The sequence below is a fragment of the Pungitius pungitius genome, chromosome 11, assembly GCF_949316345.1.
Source record: "Pungitius pungitius chromosome 11, fPunPun2.1, whole genome shotgun sequence".
NCBI lineage: Eukaryota > Metazoa > Chordata > Actinopteri > Perciformes > Gasterosteidae > Pungitius > Pungitius pungitius.
The window spans coordinates 6,673,995-6,699,793 of NC_084910.1; the positions used below are offsets into that span (position 1 = coordinate 6,673,995).

General features: G+C 44.8%; 1 protein-coding gene across 3 annotated transcripts in view; it reads left to right on the forward strand.

The window, feature by feature from the left end:
• The first annotated feature begins 104 nt into the window (after positions 1 to 104).
• Positions 105 to 25,799, forward strand: part of LOC119197510 (NIPA-like protein 2) — a 41,437-nt gene continuing 15,742 nt past the window's right edge. The window contains exons 1-2 of one of the 3 annotated variants that reach the window (XM_062565576.1): positions 105 to 598; positions 25,255 to 25,323. In XM_062565576.1, coding sequence (XP_062421560.1) covers positions 485 to 598; positions 25,255 to 25,323 — 183 coding nt within the window. In that variant the 5' untranslated portion in view covers positions 105 to 484. The remainder of the gene's footprint in view (positions 599 to 25,254; positions 25,324 to 25,799) is intronic. The other 2 variants (XM_037453880.2, XM_037453881.2) reach the window with 2 other exon arrangements.

Below are 25,799 nucleotides of genomic sequence, written 5' to 3' on the forward strand. Positions count from 1 at the left end.
AGGAGGGGCGGTCATATGTATTCGTCCTGAGTGCGGCCAGCAGGGGGAAACATGCTTAGCTTGGACTACCGGGATGCAAATACATATCCAGGTCATGATCCAGTGGGCCTGTGCGCGTGTACCTGCGCTGGACCGCTCTTTGCACGAGCAACAGGACCTGTCCCCGCGTGCTGCGTTCAAGGGCACCTTTTAATGTTGTATGTCAGTTAAGTGATAAATGAATACCGACAACGTGGTTCTAAAAAGAAAGTGATGACGCACTTGGTTGAACTTCAAGCAGACTATTTCTAATTTAAACTTGATCTTAATCAACGGCTTAATACAAACGGCCTACAGAGCTTTCGTTTTTCCCGATAGTACATGAAGTCAACAACCCCCCCCCCCTCACCCTACCCGTCCGGGCTTCCACTGAAGCGGACGTGGGATGTGCGGGATGAGGTGAGGCAAAACGGACGGCGTTGTGAAGACCGACTTGTTCTACATCATGTCCGTATTAAATGACACGGAAAACATGGCGAACGCCACTGCTTCTCAGCCGACTCTCAACGCGAGTTCCCCGTGGGCTCACCGGGCCGAGATCCTTGAGAATCCACTCCGGGTGAGTTTGATCCACTTCCACGTTGTTCGGTCGGGTAGGTTGTGGCGGATACATAGCGGGATGCGAAAAATCTGGTGGTACTTGTTTATTTCATTGATTGTGGAATAGCTTAATTCATATTAAAGACGAAAATACGCGTATAATGTGAGATCAAAACCTATATTTTAAGCACAAAAAGTATCACTTTTCCCACCATATGTCACGTAAAACACCCAGTATGTTTAGCTCATTTCTGTGTGTTATTCCTTAGTTATCGTTATGTGTGATATAAGCTGAGCCGGTTTCAGCTGTTCAGCTTCACTGATACTATCAGGATTGAAGAGATAAGAGGGAGTTTAGGATGCTCCCGTCCGACTAACTTTGAGGAACTCAGGAGGTCACAAACTACTTCACTTGTCATTTAGCTGATGCTTTTATCCAAAGATACTTACAATACGTGCATTTCAACCGTAGAGATACAAACTCAGAAAAACCAGAAACAAGAAAATGCAATTTTCGTCCAATAAGCCGTTTCACAACATGTTATGGATAAGTGCCATTATAAGTACAATTTAAGTGCTACAGTTTGTTAGTGTCTTATTCATGGTATAGTCTGAAGAGACGTGTCTTGAGTTTTCGGCAGAAGATGCAAAGGCTCTCTGCAGTCCTGATGTCGTCAGAGCTCATTCCACCATCTGGGAGCCAGGGATAGATAGGCACCTGCCACGGGTCTTTTCTAAAGTGATTGGGTCAAAGTCATTGTGTTGAAACATCTTATCCATCTTTTAGACTTTTAACTTTGCAAGTGGACTTTTAAGGTCAATAGCGCTCTGTGAATGTTAATATGTGCGTGTGTGGTGTGGGAGGGGTATTGCTGACCCTTAGACTGACTCACAACAGGCTATGTGTAATTTGTCCTCCCACTGCGGTGCTTCCATTCTCTTCACGCTCATCTTCCCCAATCAGGTATCCTGTGTGTGACATTAGCATCAGAGGGCAGCAAGAGACAGAGAGTAACAGAGGAGGCGTGAATGACTAATGGCCTATGGGTGGGCTGGGAGAGAATAGATCTACTGTATGAGTCCTGAGCCAGCTGGCTAATGGTCCCAACTACCCACCATCCCAGAGAGAACACTCTGACAACCACGGGACAATCTCTGTCTGTGTCTCCTCTTGGGTGGGAAACGTCCGCACGAAACGCGCTGGTGTTGCGAGAGTGCACCAATGTGGTTAGAGCTTGTCTCTGCGGTTGGCTCACGTGTTAATGGATGTGAACAGGAGGCATCCACACCTCCCAAAGACATAACTGGCTCTGGTGATGGACTATTTCTCTAGCTGAGTGGTTATTAATATGTGTGCTATTTGAAACTGGATTTTGAAGACATTTATAGGCAACCATAATGTTACAATAATATTAAACTCATGAAGCGAAACTACACTCTGTGAAAGGGTTGATATTGAAAAAACATGCACAGCTCCGACACCCAGATGGGCCACCTAGTGCAAATGAGTTCAAGAGCGACCCGGACAGTTTTCATGGGAGACAAAGTCCATTTCTGCCCATCACCGCTATGCAGAAACTGACAGGCCTCATCCATGGATCCGCCCATCCCGGGGACGAGACAGATCCCCATTGTTAGTGGACACAACGGGCCATGCTGTCCATCTAGCTTTCGGTCTCTCTTTGACTCTGTGTTCTATCGAGGACGAGGATCAATGCCGACCGTCCCTCCATTAGCTTTAAAGCTGATTCTGTTGCTTCATCTTTAGTTTAGATTATGGTAGGAGAGGTGTTCTGTTCCCATCCAGTGGTCTGGACAATATGGCCAGAAATACTCCAGAAGTGCCTTTTCACAAGTATGTCTCTTAATAAAAATATTTGGGCATCTACATCGTAATTTGAAAGCTTATACAATAGAAATTTCTCCCCATTAATCACCAAGATGAAGACAGACTTTGATAGATGGAAAACCATCCACACTTCATTAACAGGCAGAGTTAACTGTTGTAAGATGAACCTTCCCACTTTTCTTATATCTGTTTCAATGCCTGCCAGTGTTCTTGCATAAACTCTTCTTTACTAACTTGGATAAGCATATTACAGGCTTTTGATGGGACGACAAGCAACCACAGATTAAAAATGGCATTTACAACATTGGTCAATTATACACTGGAGGGGTATTTGGAAGGATATATTTAAGAGATATAATATCCCTCCCTCCCATTCGTTTCGCTACTTCCAAGTTCGGAATTTTGCTAAATCCATCAACTCTAGTCTTCCCAGTCAACTGCAAGACTCAGTATATGAGAATTCTGAACTTGCCACCAGCAGTAAAATGATTTATATCCCGAATATATGAAATTATCAACCTAATTACTGAAACTAACATCAAAATCAAAGTAGAGTGGGAAATCGAACTTACCATCAACATACCTGATTCAGTTTGGAACCAGGCCCTTGCTAGAGTCAATAACAGCTCTTTGTGTGAACGGTTGAAGGTACTACAATTGAAGTACTGCATCGCTTGCACTGTGGTTAAAGGAGCTGGTGTTCTTTTTAAAGTTGAATTTCAAATCCACTTGGATCATATAATACTTTGATAAAATGAAGACTCTCATTGGACCCATAATGTTGATGTATGAGCCACTACTAATTTCTGGTTGTCTGTACTAACCTCCTACACCGTATTTAATACTTTGTGTATACTGTAATGTGCTTCTTTGCAAATGAGGGGGTGATTTGTTCTGTGTTTGGGGGAGATTTGGGGGAAGGAACTAAAGTGTGTGTGGGAGGGGAGGAGAATGTAAATGTGCAAAAGTGTAATGTAGAACTACGCTTTTCATAATAAACATAACTTACAAAAAAGATTTGTGCAGCAGCGTTTGAAAAGAGCTCTGGAATTATACACAGAATGGTCCCAGACCCACCAGTATTGACTACATTGGGTATGAAATGTATACATTTTTTAAAGTGTTACAGAGCTCCGGATACACAGGACAAAATCATAAGGTAGATAGTGAACAGTGTCTCCGGTTATTGAGGTCCTAAAAACCATGGTTCTTCTGAAGCTGGCATCTTAAAATGTGCAGCCTTGAAGATCTCCTGGAGATGGTTAGCACTTACACAAAACCAGAATCATTGAAAGCAAAGGTCCCAATGTAATGTATGTTCAATAGCAACACAAATAGGCGTTGTGTGCTAGTGCTGATGTTTTCATGATTTATACTGAGTACAGTAGTTAAATACCCTTAGTTATGTTCCACCATGGCATAGATGACGTGGATCACCAAGGTCATCACATGCAGCCTCTGAACAATGAAGTTTTACAGCTTAACACAAGAAAAGTTCATCTCTGTTAAACTTCATTGGTGAAAGGTTAAGGAGTACAGTGCAGTGCACTACTTTTGGTTTCCTTCCTAGTAAAGTCAAGTGCGTAATGTTTGCTAAGTAAGTAACAGCCCAAGGCACTCCTTGTGTACCAGCCTCAACTGTGTTTGCTCTTCCTGTGACAGGAACTCTCTCTCTCCCTCCCTGTTTATCTTCCTCTCGCTCTCCCTCTGTGCTATTGAGCTTCAGGCGCTCTCCGTTCCTTCAACACTGAGACAAAAACAGACAAGAAGAATAATGCGCTAAGATGGAATTGGAATTCACTTCCTTGCATAGCTTAATCTAATGTCATTAAATCCAGTTCCACAATTAGATGAATCTCTCCTCACAAAGACTGTATTTATAACAAGTGGACGTATTTGATACCATAAACTCATGTTTAGAATGTTCACTGGGGGAATAAATCAAGGGAGAAGACTTCTATAGGACCAGAGGAGTCAGCCCATGGTGGTCAGTAGAGACAATTCATGTTTTAAGACACTTACATTAGCTTCACTTGGCAGAACAGGGGGTCAAGGATGCATTTGTCGAACCGCAAACGTCACTTCCGCTGCGACTTGCTTGTCCCATTTCGTCGGCTCCCCAGGAGCCGATTTGGAGGACATATCAGATCTATCCTTGCATATCCCATCATGCAGTGTGGGCTGACGAGGATTTAATTTATTCAGGACGGAGGCGGTGATCCGACAGCGCGGAAGAGTTCACTTTTAAATGTAAAGTTAAGTTATAGAATTCACTCGTTGGTAACCGATAAGACTAGAACAAACTGCTCTTAGTTATGATGTTAACTCAGTCATGCTGCCCCCCCCCATACAGCCCCTGATCCAGACTGCCCCTCACCTGAACCTTTATAAGGATTAATAAAGGCTTTAATTCAGGCCGTTACATCACACTGCATTAGCTTTATAAGGGTTTCCTCAGCATAAGAGGAGGTTGGATACAGTAACAATTAAACTTTTAGATTTTACAATGAAATTTTCACCAGATGTTGGTAACAACCCAAGTAATACATACAAAGAATTCATGGATAAAGTTATGTGTAATAATGTGAAATGACACAGGCAAAAAGTATTGAACACATGAAGATGATGCAAAAAGGTAAGGAAAGCCAAGACAACAGCTGAAAACTATCAGTAATTAAAAAGCAATCCAGACCCTTGTGCAAATTAATATCAGCTGGTTCACTCCCAACTGATGGCTGACAAAAAGGTCTCATTGCCAAGGTGTCACACATCCCATGATGGGTAAAAGCAAAGAGCTGTCTCAAGACCTTTGCAACCTAATTGTTGCAACACACAATGATGGCATTGGTTATAGGTGCATTTCTAAGCTTCTGAATGTTCCAGTGAGCACTGTTAGGGCCATAATACGGAAGTGGAAAGAATATCATTTCACCATTTGTTTCGACCAGGTGCTCCTCGCAAGAGTTCTGACAGAGGAGTGGAAAAATAATCAGAAGAGTTGACCAAGAGCCAAGGACCACTTGTGGAGAGCTTTAAAAAGAGCAGGTACTGTTGTCTCAAAGAAAACAGTAAGTAATGCATTCCACTGCCATGGCCTGTATGCACACTCACCACGCAAGACTATTGCTGAAAAAAAGCATTTCAAGCTTGTTTAAAGTTTGCTGCACAACATTTGGAAAAGCCAGTGAAATACTGGGAGAATGTAGTGTAGACAAAAATTGAACTGTTTGGATGCCATAATACACACCATGTTTCGAGGAGAAATGGCACTGCACATCACCCAAAAACACCATACCAACAGTGAAGTTTGGAGGTGGGAACATCATGGGATAGGGCTGCTTTTCAGCAAATGGAACTGGCAGACTTCACATAATTGAAGGAAGGATGAATGGGCAAATTGACAGACATTCTTGACAGAAATCCGCTGCCATCTTCCAGGATGATGAAGATGAAACGATGGTGGACATTTCAGAAAGACAATGATCCCAAACACAAAGCCAAGGAAACTTTCAACTGGTTTCAAAGAAATAAACTAAAGCTGCTTGGATGGCCCAGCCAATCACCAGACTAAAATCCCATTGAAAATCTATGGAAAGAACTGAAGATCAAGATTGATAGAAGAGGCCCACGGAATCTTGAACATTTGAGGACTGTTTGTGTGGAAGAATGGGCCAAAATCACAGAGCAATGCATGCGACTAGTGATCAGTGAGGCTAAAGACCTTAAGATAGATGACATAATTAGTGCTTAACATAGTATTTAATATCTATGAAATAGTGATCGTGGATGCTACAGTTAGGTGACATCATTAGTGTATTAAGTATTTAATATTTATGATGCAGGGATCAATGATGCTACAGATAGGTTAACAAACAATTAAATAAATAGAAACATTTTCAAGCATATGCAAGCAGCTGACCTGACATAAAATTTCTTTGATAAATATACAATAATTCATATGTGGAAAAGATTCTATGAAGTTCTGTATCTAAACTCTGCACTCCAACAGACCTACCATTCATAAATATGAATATAATACATACACTATACATACTGTATAACACTATACATACAATACAAAAATCAAATATATTTTAGGGAAATAAACTATGGTATAGAAAGTCTATCCCAAAACTATCACATCAGTACGGGTAAAACTCCCGCCAAAATGAAAAAAAAAACTGGGAGAAACCTGAGGAAGAACAGCAGAGGAGTAGGTGTGTACAGAATGAACAACTTAAAGATGTACAGTACGTTCAATTCTTACAACAGAAATTAATCAAATTGAGAGTAGTACGCCAGGTGTAAGGCAGGACAACTGCAGGAACAACCTCCATCAGATGTAACTTTTATCCACAGGAACCTGTGAGGAGGGAAAGCACAAAGACTTCAGGGAAGAAGCAAAGTGACTGATAATAATAATAACGATAACAGCAGCACATCTGTTAGAACCCTTGTGTGTCAAAGATTCCTCTGATCCATTATCAGTTGTGTTCAAAGTAGCTACATTATTGATTTTGGCTCTAAGTCTTAATATTGTTAAGTAAATATTGTTTATTTGTTACATTATAGACAAGATAACAATTTATTTCTGGAGTAACATTCTAGCTATATTACAGTATCATACTTTAAGTTACAACGTTCTAGTTCTGGCCTTCGCCCAGGCAATCTGTATTTAGCCCCCATTGCTTTAAAATGTATTTTCAATATGAAATGGGAAAGGCAATAATTGTATATGGGTACAGCAACAACGTCTCCGGTTACGTATGTAACCGTTGTTCCCTGAAGGGAACGAGATGCCGCGTAAAAACTAGGGATGAGCGAGTACAGCATTATCTGTATCCGTATCTGTACTCGGAATTGGGCGGGGCCTAACCCGAAAGTCGGCGGGGTTTAACCCGGAAGTAGGAAGGATTTACCCCGTAAGTTTTCGGGTTGTCTTGAAATGGGCGGGGCTTTAACCGTTATGCTCTTTTTTTAAGCAGGCAATTGACCCTTCGCAGGGAGCTTGATTAACAGGTGATATGACCAATCATAGATGAACTTGAAAAACAGTGCACTGTACTGACGCATTTCTGCGGTTAAAACAGCATTCCTTTTTCATTATGTTCATTTATGTTTATCACTCATTATTCTGTATCACTGATGATCATGAGAGAGAGAGGGGAAGTGTGTGTGTGGCTTAATTTGTAATATTAATATCTAGTTATTTAACACAACTAGTCAACGTCAGACACTGAGTGCGTGAAGACAGCCAGCAGACGGTAAAAAAACTGGAGAGGGAGAGAGTCAGTGCGTGAAGTAAAAAAAAAAAAAAAAAAAAAACTGGTTAGAGCCAACTGAAAAAAAAATCCTCGACAGGCAGAGACGCAACGCGAGTCGCATTCTTAAGCACCACATCTTAACAAGCCCCACGTTTACCTGAACTCTACTAGTTAAGAACAACAAACCGAAGTAAAAAGAAATCCTTTAAATGTATCTGGAAAGACCCGTGAACCTGCTGTCTGAGGGAGGGAGAGAGGAGTTCTGTGTATGAGTGAGCCGAGCGGGACACACACACAATAAACGGTATGTGTGTAGGGGAGGGGCGCTGTGACTACCAGCCAATCACAGAACGCAGACACAGACAGCTACCCAATGAGGACTTTTATTCAATTCGAGTACAGATATTGACTCGTATTACTCGTATAATACTCGTACTCGGAAAAAGTGCTTTATCCGTACCGGATACTCGTTTCAGCCGAGTATCCGGCTCATCTCTAGTAAAAACGCTGTGGGAACGCCTCTGCGTGACCGCGCATGTGTGAAATCTAACCAATGGCGGGCTGGTACATCATAGGCGGGCGACGCTAGGACCAGGACGCTATAAAGGGACCCGAAAGGCAGGACCATTCATCTCTGAAAAGCCAAATCAAGTGCCACGGGCAAGCCGTGAGTATGGCAAAGTTTACGCAGCGTCTCGTTCCCTTCCGGGAACTAAGGTTACATACGTAACCGGAGACGTTCCCTCTCAAGGAACTCAAGCTGCATAAAAACACTGTGGTCCAGGCGTAGAGTTAAGGTCTAGGCGGTAAAATCTCACGAACGTGTGGGGAGAGGACCAGCCTGCCCCCATGCAAACGTTGTGTAGCGATACTTTTCCCGACAAAAGGCCTTTAGAAGCCGCCATACCCCTAGTAGAATGGGCCCTGACAGCCAAAGGTGCGGGCTGGCTGGCCGATTCATAAGTAAGTGTGACGGCCTCAACCACCCACTTGCTCATCCTCTGCTTAGACACCGGGCCCCCAGTATTGGGAGGCCCAAAGCACACAAATAACTGTTCGGAGAGCCTACACAGGGCGGTCCTGCGGACCTAGAGGTCTAGGGCTCTGACTGGGCAGAGGAGGTTGAGCTTCGCCTGGTCCGACGTCAGGAACGGGGAAAGACAGAAAGCCTGCAACACAATAGACCCGACCGTAGCGGACGTGACCTTAGGAATTTAGCCGGGGGAAGGTTGTAAGAACGCCTTCACCATACCGGGTACAAATTCCAAGCACGATGGGGCCACCGAGAGGGCTTGCATATCTCCAACTCTTGAGGGAAGAAATAGCAACCAGGAAGAGGGTCTTAAGAGCCACAGACTTCACTGCGACCTCTGCCATGGGCTCGAAGGGAGCACCGGAGAGACCCTCTAGTACGATGGCAAAGTCCCAGGACGGAACTCTAGTGCTGGCTGCTGGCCTCAGCCTCAGGGTGCCACGAAGGAAGCGGGATAACAGTCGGTGTCTCCCCAGAGAACGCCCACCAATGGGGCATGGGTTGCCGACAGGGATAAACCTCTGGCGAAACGTTCCTGCAGGAACTCCAGTACTGAACCGACTGGGCAGTTAACTGGGTCCAGCTGTCGTTGCCCACACCAAGTGGCAAAGAGCTTCCATCTACCGGCATACGCCTTCCTCGTGGCGGGGGCTCTGGAGTGGAGGATGGTCTCCACGACCTCGGTCGAGAGACCGGATCCTAAGAGGCGGGTCCCCTCGAGGGCCATGCCCATGGTTTCCATAGCTCGAGGCGAGGGTGATAGGTATTTCTGCTACTTTACCGAGGGATCAGAATAAACCACAGACAAGTCGTATATATTTCACTTTGCAAAGGGGAAGCCCAGTAGATGGTGTGTCGACTCCCCTGAACTCCCCTTTACAACAGCCTTTTATTCACATCCTTCAAACCTAATCAACAACAGGGTGGAACATGGGGGCGGGGGCTTCCTTTGTTCTAAAGGGGTGCAGAGTTCACAAGCACGCGCTCATGATTACATCATCCTGTGTTAGTCAGCTGATGCCGTACCACTTCTTAGCTACACATGTTTAATTTCTATAAGATGTTCCAAAAGCATAATAATCATCCATTCTGCCCTATCATTTCCCTCCTGTTTATGCTTTTTAACTTATTGTTTGCATATCTTAACACAATTTTTTACAATACTTTGGTTAGGACCGTAGAGGGGCGAGCTCGTAATATCAGCATCTGTTCGTTCCTACAAAAGGAGTTTAAAACAAGTACATCACACTGAACTCGGTCCAACATCGTCATTTTCCTCTGGGTCCTGTTGTGACAGGGGTACATAGTGAGCTAGAGCAACACTGTTAATGGCAACCGAAATTACTGAGGCATTTATAGATTTGGTAATCATTGAGCGGATACACAGAATAACACAGGTCATAAGACAGCAAAAGATCAGGAGGCCGCTGCAAAAAACTACTCCCGCTTTTATGAGGAGTTGAATCCAAGTGCCGGACCATATCCAATCGTACCAGTTCGCACTACGGACTACGTGGTCAGCAATCATAGCCCTCTGCCGTCGGGTCAGGCGGCCTAGTGCATCTGTCATGTTCTGGGAGTGGACATCATCAGTGACATAGATGCAGCAGGTCGTATTTAGGAGTATACAGGTACCACCGGATGCTGCAGTTCTTTGGTGGATGCCTCTGTATCACCTACTGTCGCCATCTGTAGTTTCACGTCTTGCAACGGAAACCACACTCTGAACATTACCAGGAACAAGGCTCCTAGGGCTCTACCGGCGTTGGAAAAGCTGCGATGCCAGTTCTCAACTCGGGCCTTTAGGGATGTGTCCCCACGCTGGTCTCTCTCCTTCCCACAAACGTCATGGCTTCAGGTGCCATCCCCCGGTCTGACACCTAATGAGTAGGGATCGCTGATTTCTTCACTGACGTTGAGACGGCTGCCTTTTATGCGGGCAGTCTCCTTTGTAGTCAGACTTCCCCTCTACTCGTGGTCGTCACAGGTTCAGGGCACTGATCCGGGTTGCTTAGGGGAAAGGGTTTACAATGAGAGAGATGTATCCAGGTGGTTCTTTCAGCTATCTTTACAGCGGTTGAAGTCATCAGGAGGACTTGGAACGGTCCTTCCCAGCGTGTGTCACTCCTCGTCTTTCTTTTGATCACACGGATGAACACCCAGTCGCCAACCTGCACAGAGATGGTAGGAGAGACAGGTGAATCTGGCAAAACATTTGCTTCTCTTACCCCTCTCCCGGTTAGGGTCTTTTTCATATAGTCTACTAACGTTTCTTCTTCATCCACTTTCTCTAACTCTGGATGTGTTAGCGGGAGGCGGTAGGGGCGCCCATGGATTATTTCGAAAGGTGTGGGGCCGGTTTGGGTCGGAACTATGTTCATTACCTGGAACGGATATTCAGGGGATGGGAACCTCCCGCTCTTTGGGCGTAGGTTCCCCTGTGGATCGTGCTTAATGCACGTTACACATGAACTACATTTTTTTTTTTTTAATAAGTTTTGAATATTGACTGTGTAAAAGTGTCGTTGCATTATGGTGACTATCCCTCCTGTTGAGACATGGCATTGCCCATGGCTCATAATAAGGGCAGCAGCTCTTAACAAGCTCTTTGGAAGAACCGGCTTTCCTTCGACGCAAAGGAGGCCGTTCAATTCTGTGGCTCCTCTTGTTATCCAGGGAGCTCTTTCCTGTGCTAGCCCCCTCCCGGTCCCCTGCCCTGATGCAGTGGTTCCGAAATCGTCACCATAGTCATCCATGACATACACCTCTGGTTCCATTTTTTGTTTTATTAAATTTTCTGCGTGGCGTCCGTGTGTGGTGTCAACACTCGCGGTTTCCCATGTTACGCAATGCTTTTTTATCCAGTCGCCTATGGGTTTCTGTAGACCGCGGAGAATAATAATTTTTGGTATACAGAGTTTTCCCCTTCTGCGTGGGGAATGCCGCTACTCGCTCTGTGTTCTTCCTCATATCTACAGTTAAAGTCAGAGACTGACTCCCCAGTGTTTTGTAATTGATCAAAATTCCTTTGTCTGTCCATGGCCGGAACACATACAAGGGAACGTCTTCGTGGTGTGGGTTGGGGACTTGTATCATTGGATACGTTTGCACTTCTTTTATTTCTTTGTTACTTCTAAGGCGGTTCTTTATTGGGGAGAAATTTGAGTTTTCGGGATCAGGTTTGGGGTCGCCGACATCTCGCAAGTCAGGATAAATGAGCACTGATGGGGCTGATATGGGGGCCTGGGGACCGTAGGCCGGAGGAAGGTCCTGTCGTTGGTTCCCCACGGGCCCTCCGGCTTCTTCCCCAACAGCCACGTCGGCGGCGACTGGTGCGGGAAGTGCCGCGCGGACTACGGACAGATCATCTAGATCGGTTTTTGAATACAGAGTGTCCTCGGCCGCGGTTTTTGTTTTTTGTTTTTTCACTTCTGCTTTTCTTTTCTTTGCTTCCGTCCGTGCTTGGTTGCGGACTTTTGCTGCTTTTAACCAACATTCGGCTTGTTCTAATTCGTCATGTCGTTTTTCGATTCTTTTTGGTTTTGTATTTAACGTAACTTTTGCCTTTAGGTCTTTACACATAGTTTCTAGAATTAAGACGTTTAATTTTCCGGTAAATCCATATTTCTTTTTCCACTTCCGCAAGTATTTCACACTCTCGGGATTTTGTTGGAACATGAAAAGAGCATCACCGATTAAGGTCGCTTCGGTTGTGATACATGAATTACCCATGATAACGTGATCGTAATACTTTTTTGTACCCAAAAACTGCCAATCTGTGGTTTTTTACTTCAACAGACCGTTGGTTTATGTTCACACCGTTAGGTTTCGGCCAACGCGCTGATTCAACAGAGCCACAGCATTCACACACACAGAACGCATTCCACAATACGTGTTTCATATTTTTTTACGTGCACGTTTTTTTTCTTTTCTTCGATCTTTCTTCTTCTACGAAAAAAAGGATAAAAACGGTCTTTCTTATTTTACGGAAAAAAGGATAAAAACCGATACGCACTCTGTTCTGGGTCTTCACCCTCGGTCCTCGATTCGCCGGATCCCGTCAATCCACGACTGGACCTCGCGTCCGGGGAAAAAAGCATAATAATCATCCATTGTGCCCTATCAGAGGGTGAACGATGGACCCTGATGCCTAAGACAGCAGGTCCACCCTGATGGGAGTCTCCAACGGAGGACCTGCGAGGAGTGACAAAAGATCCGAACCATACTAGGGCCGGCCAGAGCGGGGCAACTAGCAGTAGACCACCATCCTGACGGACCCTCTCCAGAACCCCTGGGAGCAGAGCAACCAGGGAGAACCGCAGAGGACAAAGTCTCTTAGGAGGTAAAAAGGTCCACCTCGGCACGACCGAAGGAGTCACCGAAGGAGTTCCACCACAACGGGATGGAGTCTCCAGTCCCTGGGCCTTGGCCCCTGTCTCGACAGGGTGTCTGCCCCCTGGGCCAGAGCCCGCAGGCAACACCGAGTGACCTCGATCAGACGGCGCTGGTTTCCCCTCGGGGAGAACCCCGTGGCCCTGAGCCACCACTGCAACGGTCTCATGTGTAACAGGCAGCAAAGGATCACGTAGGATGCCGCTGCCAGGAGACCTAGCAGTCTCAAACTGTTTCGCAGTGGGTGACTGGCCTAGCCTGACTGCAGGGAGGGTCGAAACTACTCAAGCGGGAGACGGATGTGCCCGCATCGTGGTCGAATCCCAAATAACGCCCAGGAAGGTGGTCCAATACACTGGGGACAGCACGCTTTTCCTGGCGTTGAGTCTCAGCCCCAGACGGGTGATGTGGGAAGGCGCAACCTCTCGGTGTTGGGCCGCCAGCCGCTCGTATGGCGCTAAAATCAACCCGTCGTTTGTGTAGTTCACTATGCGGATGCCCTGGAGACGCACTGGCGCCAGAGTAGCATGAACGCATTTGGTAAACATATGGGGTGAGAGGACAAGGCCGAATGGAAGAACCTTGTAGTGGTAACCTTTGTCCCCAAAAGCGAACCTCTGGAACTCCCAGTACTGTGGAACGATGAGGTAGTGGCTGTAATAGCCCGACTCTGTCTGGAGGAAGAACTCGTTCTGAGGCTCCCTTCCACAGCAGGGTCTGTACTTCTCGCTCTGATATCAAAGCCTGCTAGGGTCTACCAAAGTGGGTAGTACCCCGCAAAATCGAGGCGGCCGCCACCTCAACTGGGTGGCGTAGTCTCCGTTGATTGTAAGCAGGGCCCAGTGAGATACATAGGGGAGGGCTCGCCACTCTCCCAAAACGCCTCTCAAGGGCACCGGTCCCTCGGACTCCCGGAGAGTACCGGAGGGAAGGGAGCACCCTGACCCCAGAAACCGTTCTTGCAGCTTACCGGTTGTTGTAGGCTGCTGCCTATCCGCCGGCCAGCTGATGTGAAGTCTGTCAGCGGCACGGGTGAGGACCTCCAGCAGTTCTTGAGCGGAAGCGGGGGAATGGAGTGCCTCGAAGTCAGCCTCCGCTGCCTCTACGCTCACCACGTCCAGCTCCTCGGAGCTGGAGGATCGTGAGAGCGGCGTCTCGTCCGGGGTGGATGAAGCCGCCACGCATGCCTCAAACGCCGGAAACGAGCGCCTGGGTCCCGCGGTGAAAGGCCGGGAAAAGCCTCAACCGTCCCGGAATCCTCTGAGATCAACTTGCGACCCCCATGAAGACATCCGGCGCTCGGCCTCAGCACGACCCGGACTGGAGCCGCAGGGACCTCTTCGGCGAAGAGGGCTCGGCGAGAGAGACTGGAGCGCCACGACAAGCGCTCAGCCATTACTACTAGTAAAACACACGATGAAGGCACAGAGATGAATGGTCCTGCCTTTCGGGTCCCTTTATAGCGTCCTGGTCCTGGCGTCGCCCGCCTATGACGTACCAGCTCGCTATTGGTTAGATTTCACACCTGCTTTATGACGCGGTCACACAGGGGCGTTCCCACAGCGTTTTTACGCAGCTTGAGTTCCCTGAGAGGGAACCTAATGCATTAGCTACACCAAAACAAAAAAGGGAAATTGTCTGCGAACATTCGTTCCTGTATTGAGTGGGCATCACAAGTAAAATAAATGGTTATGGTTTCAGGTGTGCTTCATTTGAACATTCGCGTACTTAGAGTATTGGAGCCGGTAGCCGTGGTTTTATCAGCCAGTATGTGTCTCTGCTGCTGTAGATACTTTGCCTCATACTGCATCCGGGCAAAGCTCTTGCGCTTACACGTTACAGATGTGTATGTTTACAAGTACACAGCCAAGCCCAGTTATAGTATAGTTATATAGTATACCGCTACGGAGACGTGAATACCACAGAAGACTTTCACAGAAGACTTTCCAAGGTTCCGTGTAGCTTGGAAACAATAACAGGATGTGAAGCTGACCCAGAGACACAAGAGGCAGGAAACTACAAAATAAAACAGGAAACAAACAAACGACAGTACGAGAAATACTGTTTTCTGAGCATAATCTATAGAGGTGGTAAACTGGCTATCTAGTAGCAGACCTTTGACATAACAGAGACTGACTTAGTTTTCTTTTTCGACTCGGACTCTAGCTCAGAGACTTGTGAGCATCTCTGCCATGGCCTAATAGCCAATTCCCTGGCCCAAATACGTCCAATGCAAACACTTATATTCTCATGTAGGGCATTTATTAAACTGTACTTAGGAAGTTCATGGCTGAGGTTTCCTTTGTTAAAGTCCCCAAGGACAAAAACCAAGGAGTCCGGGTTGGTCCGCTCCACACGCCTTATCTGTTCGGCGAGCGTTTCTCCTGCACGTTGCCCGCAGGTGGCATGTAAACAAACACCGACCAGGATGAATTAAGCAAACTCACGGGGGGAGTAGAAGGGTTTGCAGTTAATGATAACAAATTTCAGATCAGGAGACTCCGCGCTCCAGCTGGCCGGCTTCCAGCTGCTCAGAGCGGACCGCGACACAGAGCTCTCTGGTAAGACAGGGAGGGTGGAGGAATCTGCTTCTACATCAACTGGTGCAAGGGCGTAACAGTGGTCCTACAACACTGTTCTCCTGATCTGGATTTTTTTATCCTTAACTGTAAACCCTTTTACCCCCCTGTGAGTTCGCTTTATTCAACCTGTTTGGTGTTTATATGCCGCCGCTGTGCGACGTGCAGGAGGCACAGCGGACACTCGCCGACTAGAAAATAACAAAACCAGTATCAGTTGTGAACGAATATCATTCACGTCTTTCTAAAGCAGTGGTCATGTGAAAGGAAATGAGATAATTCTTTCCTCTACTAAACCAATGCAGGTCACGTGAAAAGTGATCGAAAGACTAGCACCCAAAATCCCAGTCGGGAAATCAACAATTATTTCTGTTTCCTTGACTGAGCCTATGCAACAGTCCTGATGCGCGGCCACGAGAAAATTAACGAATCTCTCGTAGAGAGGACTCGTCAAACTAGCCTAGATCCTTCTGATTTGGTGGAACGCCATAACCGTTCAAGTTTCTGCACAGTTTGCATTTCCGGGTTTGAGGGTTATACCAAGGAGCAAACTTCCTTCTCATTGCCATTCCTCTCTCCAGAGGAGCAATAGCGTCCATATCTACAATTATTATTATTATGTGCCAAGGGCTTTAGTGCCAAACTCACTTCTAACAGTACGGCAAATAGTGCCTTTATTTAGAGTCCCACGCCATATAAACACGCCATGAACATTTGCAAAAAAGCACAGTGCCATACAGACCATCTGTGGGATCTGTGGGATGGTGAGAGCATGGCTTCGCACTATGGGTCTGATCTGTCACGAAACAGCATCTCACATCTGAAAGAACAGAAAATGTTCTGAAATGGGCAATGCCAGGGTGCAGTAAGAAACTGTGAAGGTGAATGGAACTTTATATATCGTCCTCAACAATTAAACACTTTTATCTTCAGATTAGAGCGGCAGCTGATTTAACACATGAGACTAAGAGATTAACCTTAGCCTGGCAGTTAGCCTGCTATGAAGCCGGCTAGCTGCAAAGTATACAACTCCATGGTTACTTGGCTGGGTTTAATTCAACCTGCCAACTTGAATATCCCGGTTTAATCCCTTATCCTGGTTTCAAGCAGTAGCCCCCAGATCAAGAAATGTAAACATAAGACGGCAAACTAAAATGTTGAACATGGTTAACATTACCTGCTAAACAATTGCCCATTAACATTGTCATTTTCTTTAGGATATAAGTATGCTACTTATTGGATACACATGGATGTAGACTATTAGACTTTCAAGGGTAATGAATTAATTACTTTTGTATCGTTATTGATAGGTAATTAAATATAATTTGTAGCCACGGCGCAGTGGTTGATCTTGGTGGGTCTCCAGTATATATTATTATAACACTTCTGTTTCAAAGTCCTACTTTCCCCTGTGATAAAGCCCATCTGAGGACGAGACCTGCCTCTATAAAAGAGAGGGTAATGAAATTGTGTTCTGGGAAACTTTACCACCATGGATTTGTCTGGCAATCCTTTGTTTGCTTTCTGTAACTTCTGAGGCTAACGGAGAGAGCAGAAGGCTCTTTTGCTACCTAAGAGAATGTGCTTTTGTCTTTGCTCTAATGACAGCTGCTTCACCTTGGGGTGCAAAAACATGTTTCCTATTCTCTCATTATGTCGTCTGACAGAGCTCCATACTAACTCTTAACCCTGTTTAGCGGTTGGATTTTGACATTGACAAGTTCAATTGGACTCCATTCCTTCAGTTATCAGGTAGAGATTGATAGTAAGCCACTGCCTATCTTATCTGAGTAAACTGTCCCTAAGTCAGCCTCTACTACGTGGGCAGACAGCTGAAAGGGTTTAATCCTGTTTTGGCAAAGATTCTATGAAATGTCATAAATGCAAATTGCCTGCATACCTCATAGCTTATTTTTGCCTTTTGCAACATCTTACGCATCGTTGTCAAATTACAAGCTGTATACATTGAATCAAACGTTACAACAGAATGTGCCTTTCTAGTTTTATTCCTAGCATTACTGTCCTGTTTTTTCTCTTTTTCTTCCTCCCTTTCATTTAGCACCTTCTCCACCTCCTAGTCTTTTGTTTTAGTTCCCATCTTGCGTCCTCCCCCTCCAGCCTCTCTCATAATGCTCTTTCAAGAGATAAATACTTGGCTGCTGTTACTTCTGCTACAGTTATTGAGTTTCTTTCTATAGGTTTTCCTCATTCATATTCCACCCCCACTGCACGCTTTCATTTCTTTATAAACTTTGTCCACCCACAGCTACCTGTGGGTTTATGGCCTAGAATTAAATTTCCTTCTGGCAATCATTTTGAGGGAAAAGTATCCTAGATCGGTTTCTCCTTTTGTCCCACCAATTATGTTTTCCCGTTTAGAGTTGTCTACACAAACATGGCCATAGTGCTAGGTTGAAAACACTGTTTAATAAGCAGGAAAGGCGGAGAAACTGTGGTTTTCTGTAATGGTTACTGGTACTGATGCAAGTTGGAACCCAGAATCACGACTCAGGGACCGATGAAAGAGACAGGTAGCTTTACTCAAAGTTCAGGTGGGTTAAAAACCCGGGAAGTCCGTCAGCCAGGTGCCCCTAACTTGAACAATGAACAGCTGCTACTGCTGACATTTCAATTTGTCTACGGGCAGCTTTTCCAAACCAATGTTCACACAAAATAATATATATATATTAGGGCTGTCAAAAATAGCGCGTTAACGGCGTTAATTAGCTGTTTGTTGTTAATTACGTCAATTTTTTTGACGCATTTCACGCATGCGCAGTGTGACAAATTATTCAGGTCCGGAAAGAACCTCTTCTTCTAGGGAATGCACTTCATCCTATACAACACATTACTGCCACCTGCAGGCATATGTCAGGCCGTCAGGTTCAGCAAGTTGTTTGCGCCAGAGACCCGCTACCCCCCCCCCCCCCCCCCCCCCCCCCCGTTCTCGCGCAGCAGAACAGAGAAGAAGAAAAGCTCCGCCCAGCAGAGCAAGAGCAGCGCTGTTCTGAAACATGCGGAGGAAGAGAAACCAATGCGATCTAAATCCTCCCAGGTATGGGAATATTTCACACTGAAATGGGGGTGGTAGCGGATTTCTTTGCAGCGCCAGTCGTTCTAATCGCCGCGCTCGACTTCAAGGTGTAACCTTTATTATTGTTCGGTCTGAAACGGCGCGCCCAGTGACGGGTGGTGCAGCAATATTGTTGTTCGGGTGGAAATCGGGAGAAAGGTCGGTCCGGGAGATTTTCGGGGGGGGCTTTGAAACATCGGGAGGGTTGACATGTCTGGTCATGTCTGGTCATCGCAGGAGCACAAACTCGCAGCAGAGTGGGATAAACTGCAGAGGCTCGAGACCCTTCTAGAGCCATGCAGGGAAATCAGTCTGTAACTTATCAAATAACATTGATTTGATTATTTTCTGGAATGAATTAAAAAATCAAATATCAATAACATATATTTATGTAAAAAATAATAATATCTGTGTCCTGTTATTTATCTTTAGTATGCATTTCAGAAAGAAAAAATGGTTAGGATTCAGGTGTGATTAATCATGATTAATCCACTGAAAATTCTGATTAATTTGATTAAAATTTTTAATCATTTGACACCCCTAATATATATATATATATATATATATAAATTTAATTAATTGTAAACATTGTTGAAACAATAGAAATAGGAAAAGCTGAAATGAATTTTAGAGATTTGGAAAAAAACACAAATGGGAGAAGCTCATATTAATCTCAGAATTCAAAAATGTAATTTTTGTTGTAATTGTCGTACTAGTGGTAGTAGCAGAAGTACATTTTAGTTTAATAGCAGTATAAAAAGCAAAAGTAATTGTGTTATTAGTAGTACTAGTATTCTAGTTTCTAGGCCCCCCATAATCATGATATTTCGTTGCAGCGTCTAGAGCAGTTCCATTATTTTGTCATTGACGCCAGCCGTCCCTCGAGAAGCCTTTTAGCTGGGGACCCTAGGCAATTGCCTGGTTTGCCAGCCCTGTTGAGGCATCTCTGCTAGTATAATCAGCTGTAGTACTACTATTAGTCATAGTATTAATAGCAATAGAAATAGTATTGAGAGTAAAAAGTAGTTTTATTGGTAGTAGTACTACCAGTAGTACAATTATTATAAGCAGAATAAACTAATAGTACATTTTAAAGTAGTAAGAATCGTCAAATCAGTTGCAGTGTCACTATTTCTGGTAGTGATAGTATTTTAGTACTACTACTAGTAGTATTAGTAGTAGTAGTACGAGTATTTTGTATTATTATTAATAGCAGTTGGAATACTATTAGGAGTATTAGTAATGGTAGAAGCGTTATCAGTTGTAGAAGACTACTAGTTGTACTAGTATTTGAAAGAGCAATACGTATTTTAACAAAACAGCTTCATTCTGTGCTTCAAGGTTAATGTACAGATAAGAATCAAGCCTTTTATTTTGAAATAATGGAATTGGGTGAGGGGGTACAGAATGTTTGTCATTCAAACTAAGAAGTTATCAATTGATAGACCTCATCAAACATTACAGTAAGAATTTCCTCCATGGGGGCTGAAATACTAGTAGTAGTATTAGTAAAACTGGTACTAATTTTAGTATTAGTACCAGTTGAAATAATAAAAGTACTAGCAATATTAGTAGTGGTTGTAGTACCATTTCAAAGAGCAATAAGTATTCAACGAAACGGCTTTATCCTGAGCTCCATGGTTAAATTACAGATAATCATTGCAGCTTTTATTTTGAAATGATGGTATTGGGTGAGGGGGGTTGAGAGACAGTATTGGTTATTCAAACTAAGAAGTTATTCAAACTAAGAAGTTATTAATAGGCCTCAAACATTACAGTAAGAATTCCTTCCATGGGGGGTTTGTTTTGAAATGATGGGTTTGGATGGGAGAAAAAGAGGGAGGGAGGAAGAGGGTAAGGAAAGGATAGATGTCTGTTGACAGAAAGCATTGCTGCATCATGTGACTCTACTAATCAGCTGTTATGCTTTAGCTGTGTGAGAGTTCAGCGTGCTTGTGTAAGTATCCACGGCAACGGAGCAGCTGGGGAGGAAGAGAGAGGGTGGAGACAAGGAAAGGAGGTTCTGAAATGTCCTTTGCAAGACCTGAATACCTCCAGGTCCTGTCAGACTGCACTAATCAGCTAATATGGATCAGCTGTGAGTCACAGACAGAGCAGCGCGCGTCTGCGAGTAACCATGACAACGGAGCAGCTGCAGTCACTAACAAGCTCAGAGGACAGAGAGACAGTGACTTACACAGAATCCAAACAAATGCCCCTGCACTAAGCAGTGCATCGCCTGTGATATCATGAGAATGCTCAAGAACCAGGAGTGACAAGATACCACCGGATAGTGGTGTAGAGAATTAAACCCAGGCAAGTTGTATATGTCTACGTGTCACTAGGGCTGGTGCAGGTAGGCAGGGAGGACTTAGATGCAGGCTAAACGACATGGCTATGTGAGAATGCCGGTCGCGGAGGGGGCCCTGGCGGGCCACTTATCCCCCGCGGCCGTGTCGTTTAGGACACCGGTGTTGCCCACCAAGCCCCTGAGGACCACCTCGGCGCTGGTGGGCAAAGCTTATTCGGCGGCAGGGCAGGCGGCTTCCTGCCTGCATACGATGGCGCTTGTCCAGGCGTATCAGGCGGAGCTGCTGAAGGACAAGTCCTTCCTCCTTGATGCCCCTCTCTCCCCGTCGACTGAAGTAAAGAGTAAAGGAGGAGTAAAAAGTTGTTGGTATGGCTTTTTACGGTAAAAGGGACAATGATAAGAGAGTTTGAGACTCAGACTCGAGTGCGACTCGAGTCGCACACACGGTGACTTCAGACTCGACTTGAGACTCGTCTACGAAAGACTTCAGACTCGACTCGGACTTTGGGACTTGTGAGCATCTCTGCTCTGAGGTCATGGAGTGGAAGTAAATGTGTGCTTAGGATGGCCAACAGTCCCGTATTACCTGGTACATCCCGAAATATGGGCAATTTTCCCTCCATTCCCTATTTCCCATAAGTGGGAGCAAGGTAACGTTTAAGGACCTGCAGTATCATACACTCATGTGTAAATGTTTTTGTGAGGTTTCAAAAATAAAGCTCTCTTGAGGAAAGTGTACCCGTTAAAATATATTCATAATTTATAATGTTTATACAATAGTCAAGTTTGATATTTATATTGTAGTTGAAAACAGCCCTGTTAGAAATTCATAGTAAAGTTAATAAAAAGTTCATAGAATTAACATTGATGGAGAAGGAAAGACCCTTGGTTAGCTAGCTCATTCATAATATCTTAAACTTAAACTTTTTTGCCTGCCTCTTAAAAGAATCGGAATCGAGAATCGCTGGGAACCGGAATCGAAACCAGGAATCGGAATCGGAATCGTTCAAATTCAAACGATCAAATTTGGCTACTCCGCACAGATCCTCCCTCGGAGATTCCCATCAGGGCGGACTTACTGTCACAGGCGTTGGTCTCCATCGTTCACCCCCGCCCGGAGCTATGGAAACTATAGGCGTGGCCCCTGAGGGGGCCCGCCTCTTAGAATCCGGTCTCTCGACCGAGTTCGTGGAGACCATCTTCCACTCCAGAGCCCCCGCTACAAGGAAAGCGTATGCCGGTAGGGTGAGGCTCTTTGCCACTTGGTGTGGGGAACGTTAGCTAGACCCAGTTAACTGCATGATCGGTTCAGTACTGGAGTTCCTGCAGGAACGATTCTCCACAGGTTTATCCCGGTCTACTATCAAAATATATGTGGCGGCCCTGTCGGCAACTCATGCCCCACTAGATGGGCCAGACACCCACTGGTATCCCGCTTCCTCCGTGGCACCCTGAGGCCAGCAGCCAGCACGAGAGTACCGTCCTGGGACCTGGCCGTCGTACTAGAAGGTCTCTCCGGTGCTCCATTCGAGCCCATCGCAGAGGTCGCAGTGAAGTACGTGGCTCTTAAGATCCTCTTCCTGCTTGCTATTTCTTCCCTCAAGAGAATTGGAGATATGCAAGCCCTCTCGGTGGCCCCCTCGTGTTTGGAGTTTGCACCTGGCACGGTGAAGGCGTTTTTACTTCCTTCCTCCGGCTATATTCCTAAGGCTCCGCCCACCACGGTCGGGCCTATTGTGCTGCAGGCGTTCTGTCCTCCTCCGTTCCTGACATCGGACCAAGCGAAGCTCAAACTCCTCTGCCCAGTTAGGGCCTTAGACTCCTACGTCCGCAGGACCGCCCTGTGTAGACTTTCCGAACAGTTGTTTGTGTGTTTCGGACCCAATACTGGGGGCCCGGTGTCTAAGCAAAGGATGAGCAAGTGGGTGGTTGAGGCCATCTCACTTGCCTACGAATCGGCCAGTCAGCCCCCACCTTTGGCTGTCTGGGCCCATTCTACCAGGGGTATGGCGGCTTCTAAAGCCCTTTTGTCGGGTAAAGTGTCGCTGCACAACGTTTGTATGGCGGCAGGCTGGTCCTCTCCCTACTCGTTTGTGAGGTTTTATTGTTTAGACCTTAACTCCACGCCTGGAGCGCAGGTGCTCTCGTCTGAGTGTGCTCACTGACTTCACACTACGGTCACTGGCTCATATGGCGGAGTGAAATCGTAACCTCAACTCACCTGTTTCTTCAAATTGAAGTGTTGCACTTCAATTCTTATTCACATATGCCCTAGTATAGTTTCTGAAGTTCTTTGATTATTTAATTCAAGTGTTCAATACCAATACAGTTAACCCATACAAATGACCACTTCCTTGAACCACAGTAAAGCTACATTGTTTTGTTTTTTAATTGTTTTGTACAAACTGTGCATGGGTAAAAACAAGGCAAACTTGCATGCTCTTGGTCATTACTTGTTACATTACATGTTACAAACATTTCAGGAGTACATATATATATATATATATATATAGTACATAGTAAGCGTTGAGTAAACAAATACTGACAATAGATGTTCTCCTACATTCACTGTCATGTCTTGAGCACTTAATAAAACTAAATCCCGTGAGCATTCTAACTGTGTCTAAGATGTGTTCCAGTCCATCATGCAATCTGTGAAGGATGTCCGCCTCAGTGATTCGTGGAGGATAGATGCATAAATATATAAACATGAAAAAAATATGTTAACTGCTCCCAAAAAGACATATGTTAACTGCTCCCAAAAAGACAATTTCAAAATCTTTAAAAAAGAAAATGTATTCACTCGTTAATGACAACTTGATCTTGACCAGCTCTACTGGCTAAAATCATCTAACATCAAATCAAAGGTTTACTTCATAATCTTTGAACTCAGTAACAAAATCTAGTAGTCTTTTTTACTTATTACGGTTTAATATTAAATTCATATTTTAATCATGTTTTAACAAGCAAACTCTTTCCAAGCAAATGACAGGAGGCTATGTTGTGTGAAGTTAGTAAAAGGATTGTATAGTGATTAAGTTAAGGTTATCCAAGTTATGATCCAAGGTTGCAGTTAGCTAACGCCTGTATTAAAATGCCGCAAAGTACATCCATGATGTAACATATTTGACTAGCAATAATTTATAACTAACATAATTAACGTTAATCACGGAGGCCAACTCAACTTGTTTTACTTACACTTGAAGCGGCGCGTCGTCACTACCAGACGCCAGTGTTTGCTGACTCGACGCTTTGCAAGTTGCGTTGCTGTATCGCTGGAAGGCTCGTGGGGAGGGGAGGGGGCTGCGCTCATGTGACTGGTAAGACGAGTCTTTAAAAACCCACCTACAAATGTGAAGCAATCCGCAAATATAATTCGAAAATCTGCAAATAAATGCAGTGCGATCAGCAAATATGGATTGTAATTTTTTCATTTCTGTATCGAAATGTATTTTTAAATGCATTTGTGAATCAAATACATTCAATTGCTCAGTGCGCATTTGAATCTTCCGGTTTGCATTTGTGAGTCGCCTGTGTGCATTTGCATCTTTCTTTCTGTGGGAAAGTTCACAAGGTAGTGTGGTTGTCACTCCACTGCCCAGTAAATCGCCCATTCCTGTTGGGCCACAGAGCATTTTCTTCAAACTGCCTACTGCAGCAAATGTGCAACTTCTCTGGAAAGTAAATGGCTTGGTATGAAATATGGACAATGTCATCCTGGTATAAAGTTGTAGTCCCTCCAAGGCCCAGTTCATGAGCTGCTAAAAGCGGCTGAGTGGTACGGGTCGGTCTTTCCTGTTTCTCCACATGACATATCTTTTAGGCCTGCTAACGGGTATCGTCGGAAATATCTGTTTTTCACATTATCTATTCCCCAAAAGTGTGTGTGACCAGTTTTTGTGTATCCAAACGTGTGCGCCAACCTGCATGCCAAATTCAGAGTTCAGAGGATGGCCGATTGTTTGTGTGTTGTGTGTGCGTTTTGCTTTTTACTGCATTTGACACACACAAACATACAAGCACACAAGTGCTTTTGAGCAGAGCACCAGTGGGGCAACGGGCTCTGTGATTGTCGTGGAAATGACAGATGTGTCAGACTCACACAGAATATTTAGGGGTGTTTGTTGTGTGAAGAGTAGTAATCTTGTGCCTGTTAACTGTTTGTTCCCCACAGACCTATCTCCTGGGAATCATAATCTCCATATGTGGCAATATCCTCATCAGCATTTCCCTCAACATACAGGTAGGAATGCCCTTGACACCTGTTAAGAGTCAGTTCTCTTGTCTCTAAGCACTGCTGGACTTCTTTCCAAATAGTTTGCTTATTGTAATGTAAAAGTAAAGTGTAAACCGTTGAAATAGTCAATAAAAGAATAAACTTAGCTGAATGCTACATCTAAACAGATGTTTAGCACACGCTAAACCTCCTTTTAATGCAATGGGCAGAAACAGGTGTGTTTGTCGCAGCCGCCAGCAAGGTCTGTAAAACAGACCAAAAGCTTCATCTAACTGTAATAAGGGCTGGAAAAAACATTGTTTATTAGCCACTTTGAGCTTTTGAGGATAACTTTTTAAATAATTATGAGGAATACGTTTGGGTTTGCCTTGAACAGCGTACTAGCTCATTGATTTGCTTAATTGATGAAATCCTAATCAGCAGGTGGTGTAATGATGTGACTGTCTCTGTAATACTGTATCAAGATATAATGTAATTTATAT